This window comes from Sphaeramia orbicularis, chromosome 7 (assembly GCF_902148855.1).
Source record: "Sphaeramia orbicularis chromosome 7, fSphaOr1.1, whole genome shotgun sequence".
In the NCBI taxonomy this organism is placed as follows: Eukaryota; Metazoa; Chordata; class Actinopteri; order Kurtiformes; family Apogonidae; genus Sphaeramia; species Sphaeramia orbicularis.
Genome location: NC_043963.1, coordinates 53,863,850 through 53,879,966, shown reverse-complemented (window position 1 = coordinate 53,879,966; position 16,117 = coordinate 53,863,850). Strand labels below are relative to the sequence as shown.

Here is a 16,117-nt window from a genome sequence, read left to right as displayed (position 1 = left end):
GAGGAAACACAGCAGCAGGGCGGCACTTTGACAGGCTTTTACTGTCACTGCCATCGATGTTATTCTGAGAAGACACACTTCTGATTTGACTGTGTCACAAAGATCAGTGAATGAATCATGTGGTCTGTCCTCAGTGGAAGAGACCCTGATAATTACAGTAAAATACTAGACAATAAGCTCTGATAAGGGTTTATCTGTGAAGCCTCCAGCATTAGCCTCCTGTTACTGACCTCAGGTTTGTTTTGAATCAATGAGTGAGATCATTATTAGTCTGGATTAAATTACAAACTAATAAGACACAGATGCATTTGTGTTTGCTTTCAAAAAAAAAAAAAAGGTCAAGAGATGTGTTTGTGTTTATTTCCTGTGTGCCGCTGCTTAGATGTCCTTGGCCAGGTCCTCTAATATTCTCTTCATCTGGAGAAGAATATAAAGAAAGAATGGAGATAAAGCAGACACATGACTGCACTGAATTCACAAGTAGCCAATGTCCCCCTCATCCACCCACAGAATGAACGAGACATGGTGTTGTTTACACAAGTACATACAGACCAAACAAACCCCCACAGGGGACAGAACAGACTTAAGCCCTGTTTGTGAACTTAAAATCATCAAATATTAAACTGAATATAATAACAGATGACACTGTTACCTGGGACCATGTGATCAAGCCCATAAGCCTTCCCTGGTCCACTACGAACACAGTCTGGGTTCCAGTCAGGCTCAGGATCCTGTGAGTCTGAACAGTTAAGAAGCATGGGAACACTTTAGGAAATATGACATTTGCTTTGCACATCACATGACTGTGTCTAATATTAAAGCTGATTCTGCACTCGATCACAGAAAAACAGTGTTACAAAAACCACTAGTTTCTTTATGCTAGTTTGTCTCATGTCATGTGAATATGGTGTTACCGTTCCAGTTAAACAGACCAAATGAACGGCCTGGGCCCAGGTCAGACAGACAGACAGACAGACAGACAGACCGACCGACTGACCGACCGACCGACCACACAACAATATGACTGATGCAGGAAAATATGACCAGTGAGGTTTTTTTTTTATCTTAACCCTGAAAAACAATCAAACTCACGGTCATTAAACTTTAACATAATAGGGGCAGATATCTGTGGTGGCTTCTGAAACTGTTTTTTTGTGGCGCATGGTTTATGCAAGTCAGTTTTCAGCCGCACTATAACCACATATCACCACTAGGAGATGCCAAAGCACATGCATCACTATGTTAAAATATGAATTCAAATACAAACACAGTATGTGTTTTATTTTTTATATGTAAATTTCACCATCTATTCCTCAAATACACGCTTTCATCCATGACTCTATGGCCCAATCCCACTTCACCTCTTGGCCCCTCCCCCTTAGCCCTACCCCTCCATTTTGCGCGATCACATGAAGGGGTATGGGGTGTCCCGATTCTCAATGAGTCGATGAGGGGAGGGGCTAAGGGGGAGCACAGTTTGACACTCCAAAGGGAGATTTTCCAGGACCACACTACAAACAGAGGGGTCGGAGAAATCTGCCATAATTCAGTTCCAACTAGAAGCACTCGGAGAGCGCAGACCTCCGCCAAGGCTGATCAGTGGCCCCCCCCCGTGGGCCCCCCCACCCCCGATCACCACCAAAATTTAATCATTTCTTCCTTATCCCATTTCCAACAAACCCTGAAAATTTCATCCAAATCTGTCCATAACTTTTTGAGTTATGTTGCACACTAACGGACAGACAAACAAACAAACCCTGGCAAAAACATAACCTCCTTGGCGGAGGTAATCATCGGTCAGATGGAGGTAAACAGAAAAAAAGTGCAGCAGTGACCAAAGAAACACACAATTGGACAGATTTACTTTGTAAATGACTTAATCATTTGATTAACCGTTTGTCATTTGATCAACCGTTAGATCGCATTTCTGAGGTTAATAGTTGATAGACATAAAAAGATGACCAAAGCTCATGGAACAGAGACAGTTCCAGCTGCTGATGACACGGAGAATTATTTCCGAAACAAAGTTAGAACATCTGTTTATAGTGACATCAATGACTGATGATGACAGAACCGGTCTGGAAGAGTTGGACCATTTCAGAAAGGAATGTTTCAACCCCTTGCACTTAGCACTACCCCTGGAAATGGAGATGCAAAGGGTAAACAACCGCAGCTCTGGGTTCTGGTACCTACTGACACTGGATTTCTGAAGAGGGTGTTGATTCTTTTGTGGATGTGATGTTTCCTCCTGTGGGTGGTCCTTAAGTCTCTCATCTTTTGTATTAGAGGGGGGTCTACTGGTCCATTTAGAACCAGAGTCTACCTGGTAAAGGCAGATCCTTGGGCCCAAACAGGAAAGTAAACCATCCAAACAGGTTTAACTCCACCTAAATCCAGATTATCCATCGTATTCACAGCCTGGATCATATTTAACTCGTTTATTTAAATATTCATGTTTTTGTAAAACTATTTTATGTGATTCCTTTCATCTTCTTCTTCATGTGAGAGATGGGGCAGCACCCTAGCGCTCTCTATTGACGAACCACCACCGGTAGATATACATTTTTCAGTGCCATCCACAGAGAGCACACCAACAGTAGGGTGAGCTGGGGTCAAATGTCACATATGTCTGTTAGTTAAAGTTAACACTGGCTGATATAATGGAACAGAATATATGTTCAGAAGCAGCAGAACCTTATGTGGCTCTCCTTTCTTCATGACTTAGGAACAGTAATTTGCCACTATTTACCCTGTCCCCTCAATCTTTCACAAAGCTAACACTGCATTGGCTTACATTCATGTTCAGATGACAGCATTTGAGCTGAGATTTGCTGAATTTCTGAGTCACAGGTTGGGAGATTTCTGGGTCATTATGGTACAAACACAGAATGCCAACATTAGCGAGCTCACTGTGTTTGTGTAAGTTTTAGGATAAACTAGGCTAATTGTCCTCAGGTCTAGGTTCGTATGACACTTTTGTCATTTTGTCATGTTAAAACAATAATTTGAATTATATTTTGGTCCACAAAAGAATGATTTCATATTTGAAATGTTTTTTTATATATTTTAACAATTTTAAAGTGTTTTTGTTCTTGTTTTTGAAAATTTGAAAAGCAAAGTGTGTGTGTGTGTGTATATATATATATATATATATATATATATATATATATATATATATATATATATATATATATATCAGATCTGTCCAACCACTACAGATGGTCCAGAATGCAGCAGCGCGTCTGGTCTTCAATCAGCCTAAAAGGGCACATGTCACCCCCTTACTCACCCTAAAAGGGCACATGTCACCCCCTTACTCATTGAGTTCCACTGGTCTACCCATAGCTGCCCGCATCAAATTCAAATCTTTAATCCTAGCCTACAAAATTCTCAGTGGGTCTGCTCCTGTCTACTTAGGTGCACTAATAAATGCTTATGTCGCCCCACGACCACTCCGCTCGTCTGGTGAACATAGTCTGGTGGTCCCCAGACCTTGTACAAGACAATCCAGGCTCTTTTCATGGGTCGTTCCACGTTGGTGGAACGCCCCACCAAGTGCTACAAGAACAGAGTCATCCCTGCCTATCTTCAAGAAGCTCCTGAAGACCCAGCTCTTCCGAGAGCACCTCCTATCCTAGCACTTTCAAACATTCCATTTTAAATATTCTAATAAGGTTTTTCCCAGGACAACCACAGATTCTTTCACGATTATCTCTGGACCTGCTGCGGTTGTCCGGCCTCTTCCCTGCCCTCATCATCACCACTCACTTATCCTCAACCGCCTCCATGTGTCTCCCCCTACTCCCCCCTTCTCCCCCTCTCCCCCAGTCTCTATCTCTATCACTCTCTCTTTTTCCCCTTCTCTACTCTCTCTCTTTAACCCCAACTGGTCAAGGCAGACGTCCATCCTCCAGGAGTCTGGGTCTGCTCCAGGTTTCTGCTGTTAAAGGGAAGTTTTTCCTCGCCACTGTCACCAGTCACAAGTGTTTGCTCCAGGAGGATTCTGTTGGGTTTCTGTAAATTGACTTAGAGTCTGGTTTTGACCAACTCTATATATAAAATGTCAAGAGATAACTTTTTTGTGATCTGGCGCTATATAAATAAAATTTGATTGATTGAGTGATTTAATTGGTTTTCCCCTGTAAGTCGCTTTGGAAAAAAGCGTCTGCCAAATGCGTAAACATAAACATATATCAGCAACAGAACAATGTCAACATCCATTGAGTGAGTGAGTGAGTCCTTTGGTTTTACTGTTGAATGAATCAAAGGTTCAGATGTAATTCTATTGTAAATGAATGTGGGTCATTTTGACCCACTATGGAAGCTTGGGGTAGTAAAACAAAAACTATAATTTCATAAAATCTGTAAAAAAATAACTTAAAAATGTAAATGGTATGATGTCAGTAACATGTTTTTAAGGAATACCTGGAATATGAAATAATAACTTTTGATTACAAAGACATTGCAAGTAAACAACTTCACAGGGTCATTTTTGATCCAATTATGCATCTAAGGGTTAAAGACCAGACCCCCAAAAGGTTTTGTTCGGCCCCTTTTGATCTTCAGTGAGTGGTTTGATTTATTTATTTGTTTATTTATTTATTCATTCATTAGCAGATTTTATCTGGGACCAGACCACACTGAGTTAGTTTATGTCAGACATGAAACAGTTTGATCCAGTTTGAATGACTCATCGTTTACACACGATGTTCTTCAGTGTAAAAGGTCATTTTTCAACCCAAGAAAGTCACTCAAATTACTGAATAATTACCAATGACTACACACCTTCTGATCATGGAGGGGACACCATCTTGACTCTCTTAATCTATGAGGTCTTCAGTCTGAATATTTCTCTGCAGCTTCAACATGAACAGACGAGGTTAGAGGTTCTACAGATACAGTCCACTGAACCATCTGACACTAAACTAGGTTTATTTACTTTCTGCCACAAACTGTGACCTCATGGTTTATGAAATTATCTTCTAAATTGACAGACATCATATATGTAAATCATGACACAATTCAACTGTAAAAAAAAAAAAAAAAATATTTGTCTCGTCATTGACTGCTGTTCATATTTTTTGGAGTCCCATATTGTTACATTCCGACTCAACAACCATGTAAACCTGACATTTGTTAAGAAAAATAAGTGCAATTTCAAGAATATTATGTCTCAGCTTATTATTAACACAACTTACAGACCACAGTGAATCTTTTATTTTGTTAAAATTGAAGGTTTTTTTTTTCTTGAAACATTTCAGGTTGTTCATATTTGTTCAGGTTATTCACATTTTATTGTGAGAATAGTCTGTAATTGTAAATATTTCCATAATGCAGTCTGACACCCTGGACTGGTCATATTTTCAGTGTCATTTTTCCATTTTGCAAATTCATCCTGTGGGCTGGGTTGGACCATTTGGTGGGCCGGTTTTGGCCCCGGGCCGCATGTTTGACACCCCTGATCTAGGCTCAGCCCTGGTCACTGGTCCAGACGGTGCTCCTGGTTCCATACTTGGTACTCATCCACTTCTCCAACTGACTGACAGTGAAGAGGTTTCTCTACCTGATGAACTCTTCTGTAAGTGTGTACATATTGGTGCCCTTTAACAGCCTCCTTACCTCCTGAACAGTGTTGAGAGGTGATAAAAGGACAGATGGAGGGTGAATGAAGCACACCTCTTCTAGATGTTTCTGCTGAACCTGAAAAATATCACAAACAGTCAGATTAAGGATGGTTCTGCATCAGTCAGTTCTACCTACATTGACTTTAACCCATAAAGACCCAGGACTACTTTTGTGTCAGTTCCAAATGATTTTTTTCTCTATTTCAAATTTCTTAAGTGATATATCACCATTTATTTTAATATCATCCTCTGTGTTTTGCATTTTTTGAAGTGAAAATCAGATATTTTCCTATATTTAATTCACTGATCATGTAGATGTTCATAAATGCTCAGCTTACAGTTGAGGTTTATTATATCAAAAACAGAGAAAACTGAAGGAAAAGTGTCTTTTTCAGAAAAATTTCACTCGCAAACTGTGGGGTGGGCCCCCTAGGGGAGGTGTGAAGGCTTGCTGGGGGTCATGGGATCATGGGATCAGTCCTGAATGGGTTTTTTTTGTTTTGTTTTTCAGGTTCGAACATGTATCAGGTGGAACTAATGTTTGATGGTTGGAGCACCCTGGACTCATTTTATGGATGTCCACCAAACCAATCTACTGCCATGGTGATCTGTCACTAGACTAGACAAAGAGTTTAGGTTTGGACAATGGACAAGGACTGGACTGGAAAAGACACATTGACAGACATGTTTGTGTTTTGGACCAGTTTGGACAGTTTGGACTTTAATGTTCTCCGATGTCCAGTGGAAACGGGCTCATTGACCCACTGATATTGGTCACATGTTCATCTGTGGAACCAACATGTGTTTGTTGGTCTAAAAAAAGGAACTTTTCAATCAATCAATCAATCAATCAACCTTTATTTATAAAGCGCTTTTCATGCATAGATGCAACACAAAGTGCTTTACAGAATTAAAAACAATTACACAATAAAAACAGAAAAACAATTACAAAGAAAACCCCTCCCTCCCACCCTCCATATTAGACACGCACACACACACACACACGCCCACACACCTACACACGCACACACACGCACATGCACACAACAGGGAGCCATGGCATGGCACTGAGGATCAAGGAAACGCCACCTTTGGGGCCGTCCACACTGGGAGGAACCGCAGGCCGTGCCATCGGGGGGACCAGCACCCAGGCCCCCCGACTCCGACAGACAGGTGGACCCCCACTTTTCTGTCATAGTTGTAGATAATTGCACATTTTCTATTTTTATTTAGATAAATATTGTCTCGGCGCAGTCTGGTTGAGTTTATTTGTATTGTTGAAGCAAAAATCTAAGTTATTTTCAATTTGAACAAAAAAATTCTTCAAGGAAAAGCAACAAGTATTCTTACAATGTTGTTGGGGTTGAGGGGGGACTGGAGGTTTATGGTCCTCCAAAAGGGGCCCACAGAAAAAGACTGAGCACCACAGAGTTAACTGAACATAAACCCAGTGTGTCCATCCACTGGCATTGATCCAACTCCATGCGTTTTACTGGGGAATCAATGTTGGAGAAGATGACAGTGTTTCCATGGTAACTACGGAGCCTCTGAACATCCAAATGTGTCATATCTGATGACCATGAAAAGATGAAGAACTGTATTTGACACCAATTATCGACATGGATTGATAGGATTAGTGGATCAACAGTCATTTAACTTTTTATATCAGTAAATGATTTTGGTCACCAGTGGATGTTTGAGTCTTTAAGGGTCTTTATGGGTCTTCAAGGGTTAAACTCCCATCAATGGATTCGGCAGTTTCATTTTTCATCATTTTTCGTGAGCAGTTCTCTTGTCATTAAGTCTTTTTCAGTCAGATTTACATAAGCCAGAGCGTCTGTCTGTACATTGTGCTCCTCTCGTCTGTTTTGCATCTGTTTTACATTCAGTCCAAGTCATCCCGACATGACGAGCCTCCTGAACACCCTCTGACATTTCCCTCCTCTACTTTCTTCTGTCGTCTGACTCCATCCAGCCTCTTACCTCAGTTTCGCTGCGATGCAGGAACATCAGCAGCTCTGATTGGAGAACAAATCCCAGCAAAATCGACGACTCTTCAAGAGAAAAGAGGAGATGAAATCAGCTGTTGTGGTTCAGTGTGTGCAGTTCTCTGGTGGGGTGTCGATCCTGTTCGCTAAGATGGACCTTCGCTGTTTTATCTCACTGATCAGCTTCTGAATTACTGAGTTTTTGAAGGTTTTTCAGATGATTACAATTTTTCATCATTAATCATGTTTCCTCTTTTGTTCATGGCTTTTATATTTAGATACGAGAGCTATTGGAGGGGTGTGGCCTGGTAGGAGACCACACCCACATTTTTGGGATTGCCCCATGCTATTGGACAACTGGCAAAACATTAAAAAGGAAATTTAAAAATGTTTGAATATACACTTGTCCCTAGAACTGTTTTTACCCCTTGGCCAACTTCAGGCCAAAGGTGTATTGTAATTGTTTTGTCGTCCGTCTGTTCGTCTATTCAACGATGTAATCACATTATCTGAAGAATGCACCGACATATGTGCACCACATTTATACTGTGGATGCATCTGGGCATGGAGCAGAAGAATATTGAAAATAGGTGACGCTGACCTACTTTTTCAAGGTCAAATGGCAACATGTCCTTTCAACGACATCTGAAGAATGCGTTCACATTTCCGTACCAAATTTACACAAAAACAATCTAAGGTAAATTACTTGCCAAAAGATATTGAAGACAAAAAAAAAACACATTCTACTATCTAAGGTTCTCCTTTTGATTCAAAAAAAAAAAAACCCAAAGAAACAGTGTCTTGGCTTACATACATACATACATACATAAGCTGCACACTTTTAATCCCCTTCAGCCAAATCTAGTGTAAGATTGTGTTGAAAGTTCCTGCCCTATAATTTACATTAGATTGTCTTTGTGTACAACCTATTACATATATACTTGGCGCCACTAAAAATGTACGGGTCCGAATAATATGTATATTTGTAGATACTTTAAATTAATTGGTTTGGGGTTCCCTTCATATTAAAGAGGGAAGCATTGGTCATTAGAGAATGAACTAATGGACAAATTGTGATCAACTGAACAGGTTTATTCACTGAATACAGGTACTCAGAAACTGAAAGTGTCATCATTCAATATGGGGTGTGTCCACCTCTGGGTTCAAACAAACAGTGCAGCGACCACGCATGGAACTAAGTCTGATGATCCTAAGTCTGATCCTGGAATCCGATCACTCAGATGACTGATCGTACAGCGATGAGAGCACAGACGGTGAGTGACTTCACCGCGGCTCAGACCTTGTGACAGTTCTCTCTGCTGGATCATAAGTCGTGGCATTTTGAGCAACGACATTTGGGTGTTTTCTTTGCTGCCTTTATAAAAACTACTGACCACACCTAAAGTTACCAGTCAAACATGACTCTATACAAGAGATTCGACTCAATGTCTGACATTAAGGGATTAGTCCAAACACCAACGTTGCTCATGTCAGGAATGAAGAAAACACAGCTGTTAACTGTTACTCATCTCATGAACTACACATAGAAAATAGGCACCTGAGCAAATCATTTTCTGGAAATTACACCACATGTTTGGACTGAGTTTTTAATGGCACTACGTATATATTTATATTTGAAAGTACTCAAATATTGAAGGCCATTGGACTTGGAAAAAGTAGGTCAAGGTCACCTATTTTCAATATTCTTCTGCTCCATGACCAGATGCATCCACAGGATAAATGTGGTGCATATATGTCAATGCATTCTACAGATAATCGGATTATGTCATTGAATGGGCAGACAGATAGACAGATGACAAAACAATTACAATATCCCTTAAAAAATGATGTGCAGGTGGAGGTCTATATGAGTACATACATTAGTCTGTGTGTGTATATATGCATGTACGTAGTCATCATCTCGTGTTGTTTCCTGCTGACCTACGCCTCTTTCATGGGGACCAAACCAATACTGAGATCTGACAGAACAGTGATTTCATTTGTCTGTGCTCCATGACTGGAACAGTATCTTATTTCTGTTCACTGGAACTGTACATGAACTGGGTGTGGACGACCAGGCCCATGGATGGCCCTAAAGGACACTGATTTTATAGCAGTATGGAACACAGGACTGTATAATGTTTGTGACAAGTTATTAAATTTAAATAAAAAGAAGTTAAAAAAAAAAAAAAAAAAGAAGAAAAATACATGAGAGCTATGAACAGTAGAGACTCTGCTGACAGCATCTATTAACAACTGATATTTAATATTTTTCACTCATTTCCTATGGTGGAAAGATTCACATACAGTCTGGAAAAAATTCTTAGCCCACCCTCGTTTTCTTCAGTTTCTTGTTCATTTTAATGCCTGGTCAAACTAAAGCTCCATTTGTTTGGACAAATATAATGATACCAACAAAAATAGCTCATAACAGTTTAATTTCAGAGCTGATATTTATCCATTTAACATGTTTCCTTGATAACCAAAACCACTTCAGTTCTTCCATCAATAGCTATGGCATTGTAATGACAAAAGCAGTGCTTTTAGACATTCCATGTTTTCCTTTCTGTCTGTTTTAGTCACATGATACACACTGGATTGCATAACCATTGTTTTTGATGACTTTTAATGGTCTAATAGTTTTTTCCGCGACTGTATGGCATGGCTGTTACCTGCAGGCTGTGTGTAATAAAATAATAAAAGTATTTTCATACCGTGGGAGTCCACCACAGGGATTGGCCCTTCAGTGCTAGTGTTGACAGCAAGTTGAACCTCCACTCGTCCAGCTGCTTTCTGAATTTGCACTGATTTTGCTCCCAAAAACTGTCCAATAGTTGTGGAAGGAATCCTGAGAAAGGGATCAAAAACATCAGTTAAATGAAATCAGAAAACGAAGCCCATTATGAGGATAATAAGTCTGTTCAATATTCAAATACACTTTCATATGGATACTGGTGCATACAGTGATATTTGTCTTTTCTTAAATGTTATTCTTCATTTTCCCTCATTTCCCTGTGGTCTCCATAAACTGTAAATGCTCTGCTTGGATCTGAATTCTTTATTCATTCAACTCCACAGGTCCATCTTCAACCCTATTTCTGAGTAATGACACCAGAAAGGTGGTTTGAAGTGCTGGCCCTTTAAATGCACATGAGCCACTTCAGGCCCCGCCCCCTCCAGGTTGTCAGCTGAGCTGCTCTGTCCCATTCAACCGACAACTGAACATTTTAGGTAATGGGCTCCAAGTTTGGACATATTTTCAGTCTGGACTACAACCGCTGCTGCTGACAAACAATTATGGAGAAATACTGGAGAAATGTTGGTCTGAAGTCTGGACCTGATATGTGCAAATGCGGAGACGGAACTAGTTAAAGACGCAACTAATTAAGAAGGAATTCAAACAGGTTGGAGAAATCCACTGGATTCTTGTCTAAAGATAGTTTTGCAGCAGCTGGGGTGTTCAAATTCAAACTGTATGAACTATTAGGGTCCAAATACACAAAGAAATGAACGAAAGACTAAGAAAAGTGGGTTTAGACAAATATGAGCCCTTTAATATTGTAACATGAGGGTTCGTTGGCGGTTAATGGTTCATTCTTCATAAATTGAGACAGCAGGATGGAGACGGATTTCTTCTTAAACAGTGCTTTACTTTTCACATACCGCAACCACTGCCACAACACTTCCTGAAACATCATCTCACATGACCGAACAAACCAATCAGGAGCTAGCAGTACATAGAACGGTAAATGTAAGTGATCTAGAAGGGCACATTCAACAGATTATTTTAGCTGCTTGTACTCTACAAATGAGAATGTTTAAATGTGTAAATAATAATTTTGCAAACATAAATGTAAATAGTAAATTGGGTAAACACTGTCAATATATTTTAAATAAATACATGAATTAACTTATTCCTTGTAATTTATTTCACTATTAAACCTTACATTTCTTCAACATAAATTACTTTAACTTCTGAGCCTTACAATATGATATGATAGAATGTTCCAAATGAAGCACACACACATTCAGACAAGACAGTTTACTGTCTTTGTAGTTTATTGGTTTCAGTCTAAGTGTCTCAGACTGATTTAAGGGGAATTATTGAGATGGACTCAATATCCATCAAAACTGAAATCTGTTCTGGAAACAGTTCAGAGAATAAGATGAATAGGAACAACTACGGCAGTATGTATATGGGTTCATTTCATGTGTTTGATGTACTGTAGATCTTTACGTTTCTCAGTCAGGGCCCTGTTAGGAATACTTTTTTCTTTCAGATTTGTAGAAAGCAGCTCTGTCCAAATCCAAAACATTAAACATTTATTATTTGAATTTTTGCACTGTTATGGAAAAATGTAAGTAAAATCTCATGGTTCCTGAACCCATCACAGTAGAACAGTTCAGTCTGATGGAATCAAACATGACAGCTGTCAATCACATCATTCAACTCTGATACATGCATTTTCTACCACATGAATCATCTGTCATGATGAAGTGCCATGTAAAAATCAGTGAAAAAGTCAGTCTTGTTTTGTCCCAGAGTCATTTATGTCAGAGATACTCTGTGGCATCTAATGGTGACACTGCAACCAATAAAAACCCTTCAGTTTCTCCATTTACAGATTTAAAGGAGAATGTCTGATGCTCACTGAGACAAACACAGCCCTCAGTGTTGGGACGTGACAGTGTTACATGGTCAACTCCATGGAAGAGTGAAAACATCAAACATCCGTCTCATTTCAATAAATAGAGAGAGATTATTTTTAACCTATAAAAACCCAGTTCTACTTCTGTGGTGGCTCCCAAAGGAACATTTCTCTATTTAACCTTTGTTAAGTGATTAATCACCATTTATTATAATATTATCCTCTGTATTTTCCATTTTACATTGAATATCAACAAAAGACAAAGACATATAAATAATTAAATAATATATATAATAATAATAATTTAACCCAAACTAACCAATGCCCTGATATTTATCCTATAATCTAAAACTATATTCTGACATTAGTCAGTATTGTTTTGGATCCCATACCCCTGTTAGAACAGAAACAGCTGGATTCAACAGGTCCACAGACTGTGGTCCATTTGTGTCTGAGTTAGACAGTTATGATCTGAGGAGAGTGGGATGTTAACAGTCACCATAGTGATGTCTTCTCAACAGGAACAGTTAGTTCTATGAAGACTGTCACTTACTGCACACACGTATACATAATAAACGGAACAGTTCAGATAATGGAACCATAAACAGAACCATAAAGCAGGACACGTGTGTTTGTTCTGAACTCTGCTTCGCTGTTGTTCTGTGTGGACTGAAGGCCTCTAGAACCAAGCACAACCATCAGAACTGTACCTGGAACAGGCCTTCTCCAGGGAAGGCAGGTGTGGAAGCCTCTTGCTGATTGACAGGGCATCGTAAAAAGATAGACGGTGCCTAGATCGAGCCACGGCATTGGCCAGCAAAGTGGCGAGGAAGATGGGAGCAGCGTGGGTGACCTGACCCGTGAGCTCTAAGGTCAGAAGAGCTGGAGACAAGGTGTGAGTGACGGCTCCAGAGAAGGCCGCTGCACCTGCCAAAAACACAGCCAACAAAGACTGGGACTGTTCACCAACAAATGGACTCAGAGTTCAGGTACTGTGTATTCCACTCAACTCAGACATACGTAGAATGTATTATATGATATTACAGAATGAGTAACTAGTCTGTTTTCAGGTTTTTTCTTCTCAAATGACAAAAAACTATGTCAGATTAGATTACATAGATTATGTTAGATTACATTAGATTAGATATTTTATATTAGATTACATTAGATTTGATTAGATAGATTAAATTAGATTAGACTAGATTCTATATCCTCCTAAGACCCAGGAAATGTCAGCAAAGTACAAGCTGTTTTTGTTTTTTATTAAATAAGTGCCTATATTGGAAACATCATGATGCAGAAGTTTTTTCAGATGTAGTTTTTAAAATTGTTTATGAAATGCCCTTTGTGGTGGATAGTTTTCTTTTCTTTTTTTTTTTTTTTTTTTGTATGAAGTTGTGAAACTCTTGTTCACAAATGTGGACAGAAAACCCATAGCTGGATTTTAGGAGGTTTTATATATACACACACACACACACACATAATATATATATATATATATATATATATATATATATATATATATATATATATATATATATATATATATATATATATATATATGTGTATATATGTGTGTGTGTGTGTGTAGTTGAATATAGTTCGAACAAAGTGATAATAGTAATAGTAGTCATAACAACGATATACAAGCAATATAAGTATGACAGTAATATAATAATAATAATAATAATAATAATAATAATAATAATAATAATAATAATAATAACTAGAAGCACTCGGAGAGCGCAGACCTCCGCCAAGGCTGATCAGTGGCCCCCCCCGTGGGCCCCCCCACCCCCGATCACCACCAAAATTTAATCATTTCTTCCTTATCCCATTTCCAACAAACCCTGAAAATTTCATCCAAATCTGTCCATAACTTTTTGAGTTATGTTGCACACTAACGGACAGACAAACAAACAAACAAACAAACAAACAAACAAACAAACAGACAAACAAACCCTGGCAAAAACATAACCTCCTTGGCGGAGGTAATAATAATAATAATAACAATAATAATAATAACTAGAAGGACTCGTAGAGCACAGACCTCCGCCAAGGCAGATCAGTGCCCCCCTACCCCCCCAACCCCGATCACTACCAAATTTTAATCATTTGTTCCTTGTGCCAGTATCAACATTTCCTGAAATTTTCATCCAAATCCGTCCATAACTTTTGGAGTTATCTTGCACACACACACACAGACAGTCAGACAAACCAGCACAGACAAAAACATAACCTCCTTGGCAGAGGTAATAGTAACAACTATCATTGTTAAAGCCAAATTCCCGTTCCTCGGTTTAGTCTCTAACATCCTGTCATAAAAGTGATGATCTGTGTGTGGTCGAGTGTTGATGTGACAAAACAAGACATTTGAAAACAAATTTGTGACTTTTGTGTCATTTCATAAATAAATTTGCTTGGTCAAGGAAATAATTAGGAAATTAAGAGACATTTCGGATCAAATATCTCTTAGGTGCAGATTTTTTGAACATAGGCCTATTCTTAAATGATGATGGTTATGACACTCACATACTGTTTACATGTCATCCCATTCACATTCACAATCCATCAATATGTTAAAAACAACAAATGTAGGCGCCAACTACAAAAATAAGTCCTTTTGGTTTCGATGTTGTATGAACCTGTTTCCTGCTCTTTAAGGGCCCTTGTCTAAACATGCACACTGAAGAACATGAGCATGGAAATGTCAAAGACAGGACTTACTGCTGTTTTTGTTTTTTCACCCATTTGTATTTTTTCATTTTGACACCAAGTGTGATACAGGTATATTTAGGTGCAGTCTCACCAAAGGTTTATGTGAACGTTAATACTGAAGTCTGATCAGATATACACTCAGAACACTGACTGAAGGAACACCTCTTGCTCATGTGTGTTGTACCTGCCAGAGCATAACCCCCTGGGTTTATAGAGTCCCACTGTTGTCCCGACGTCACTGTGGACAGAACGGACACTAGTCCTTCTCCGAGGAAACGGCCCATGGCAGCTCCTGGAAAACAGGTCACATGACCTTCAGAGATTCTAAATCAGGGAGGTCAAACTCATTTTTATCCAGGTTCCATGTTCAGCTCAATCTGATCTCCAGTTTATCAGATCAGTGAAACAATAGCACAATAACCTATAAATAATAACTCCAAACTGTTGTCTTTGTTTAACTCCTAAAAAGACCCAGAGCTACTTCTGTGGCAGTTTCCAAATTAACTTTTCTTAAGTGATTCATCACCATTTATTATAATTTTATCTTCCTTATTCTGAATTTTTTAGTGAACATCATGTATTTTTCTATATTTAATTCACTGATCATGTAGATGTTTATTAAAGCGCAGGGTAAATTCAAAGGTTATAGAGAAAACTGAAGAAAAAGTGACTTTTTCAGTCCAATCTATCAATAACTGATCATAACCCCAGTGTGTCCATCCACTGTCATTGATCCAACTCCATGGGTTTTACTGGTGAATCAATGTTGTAGAAGACGACAGTGTTTCCATGGCAACTACGGAGCCTCTGAACGTCCAAATGGGTCATATCTGATGACCACGAAAAGATGAAGAGCTGTGTTTTACACCAATTATTTACATGGATTGATAGGATTAATGGATCAACAGGTATGAAACAGTTTAGATCAATAGACAGTTTAGGTCAGGGGTGTCAAACTCAGATCCTCGAGGGCTGGTATCCTGCATGTTTTAGATGTTCCCTCTTCCAGCACACAGCACTGACGGTCATTATCAGGCTTCTGCAGAGCTTGATGATAGGCTTATCATTTGAATCAGGTGTGTTGGAAGAGGGAAACATCTAAAACATGCAGGATACTGGCCCTCGAGGATCTGAGTTT

The 16,117-nt window shown here is 39.1% G+C and overlaps 1 protein-coding gene across 1 annotated transcript in view; it reads right to left on the bottom strand.

Moving 5' to 3' along the window:
• Nucleotides 1-378: 378 nt before the first annotated feature.
• clcnk (chloride channel K) overlaps nucleotides 379-16,117 on the bottom strand; it is a 49,559-nt gene continuing 33,820 nt past the window's right edge. Inside the window, exons 13-19 of the mRNA XM_030138840.1 lie at nucleotides 15,164-15,271; nucleotides 12,972-13,188; nucleotides 10,327-10,460; nucleotides 7,608-7,678; nucleotides 5,620-5,700; nucleotides 653-739; nucleotides 379-417 (exon numbers count right to left, since the gene is read on the bottom strand). Of these exons, the coding sequence (XP_029994700.1) occupies nucleotides 379-417; nucleotides 653-739; nucleotides 5,620-5,700; nucleotides 7,608-7,678; nucleotides 10,327-10,460; nucleotides 12,972-13,188; nucleotides 15,164-15,271 (737 nt within the window). The remainder of the gene's footprint in view (nucleotides 418-652; nucleotides 740-5,619; nucleotides 5,701-7,607; nucleotides 7,679-10,326; nucleotides 10,461-12,971; nucleotides 13,189-15,163; nucleotides 15,272-16,117) is intronic.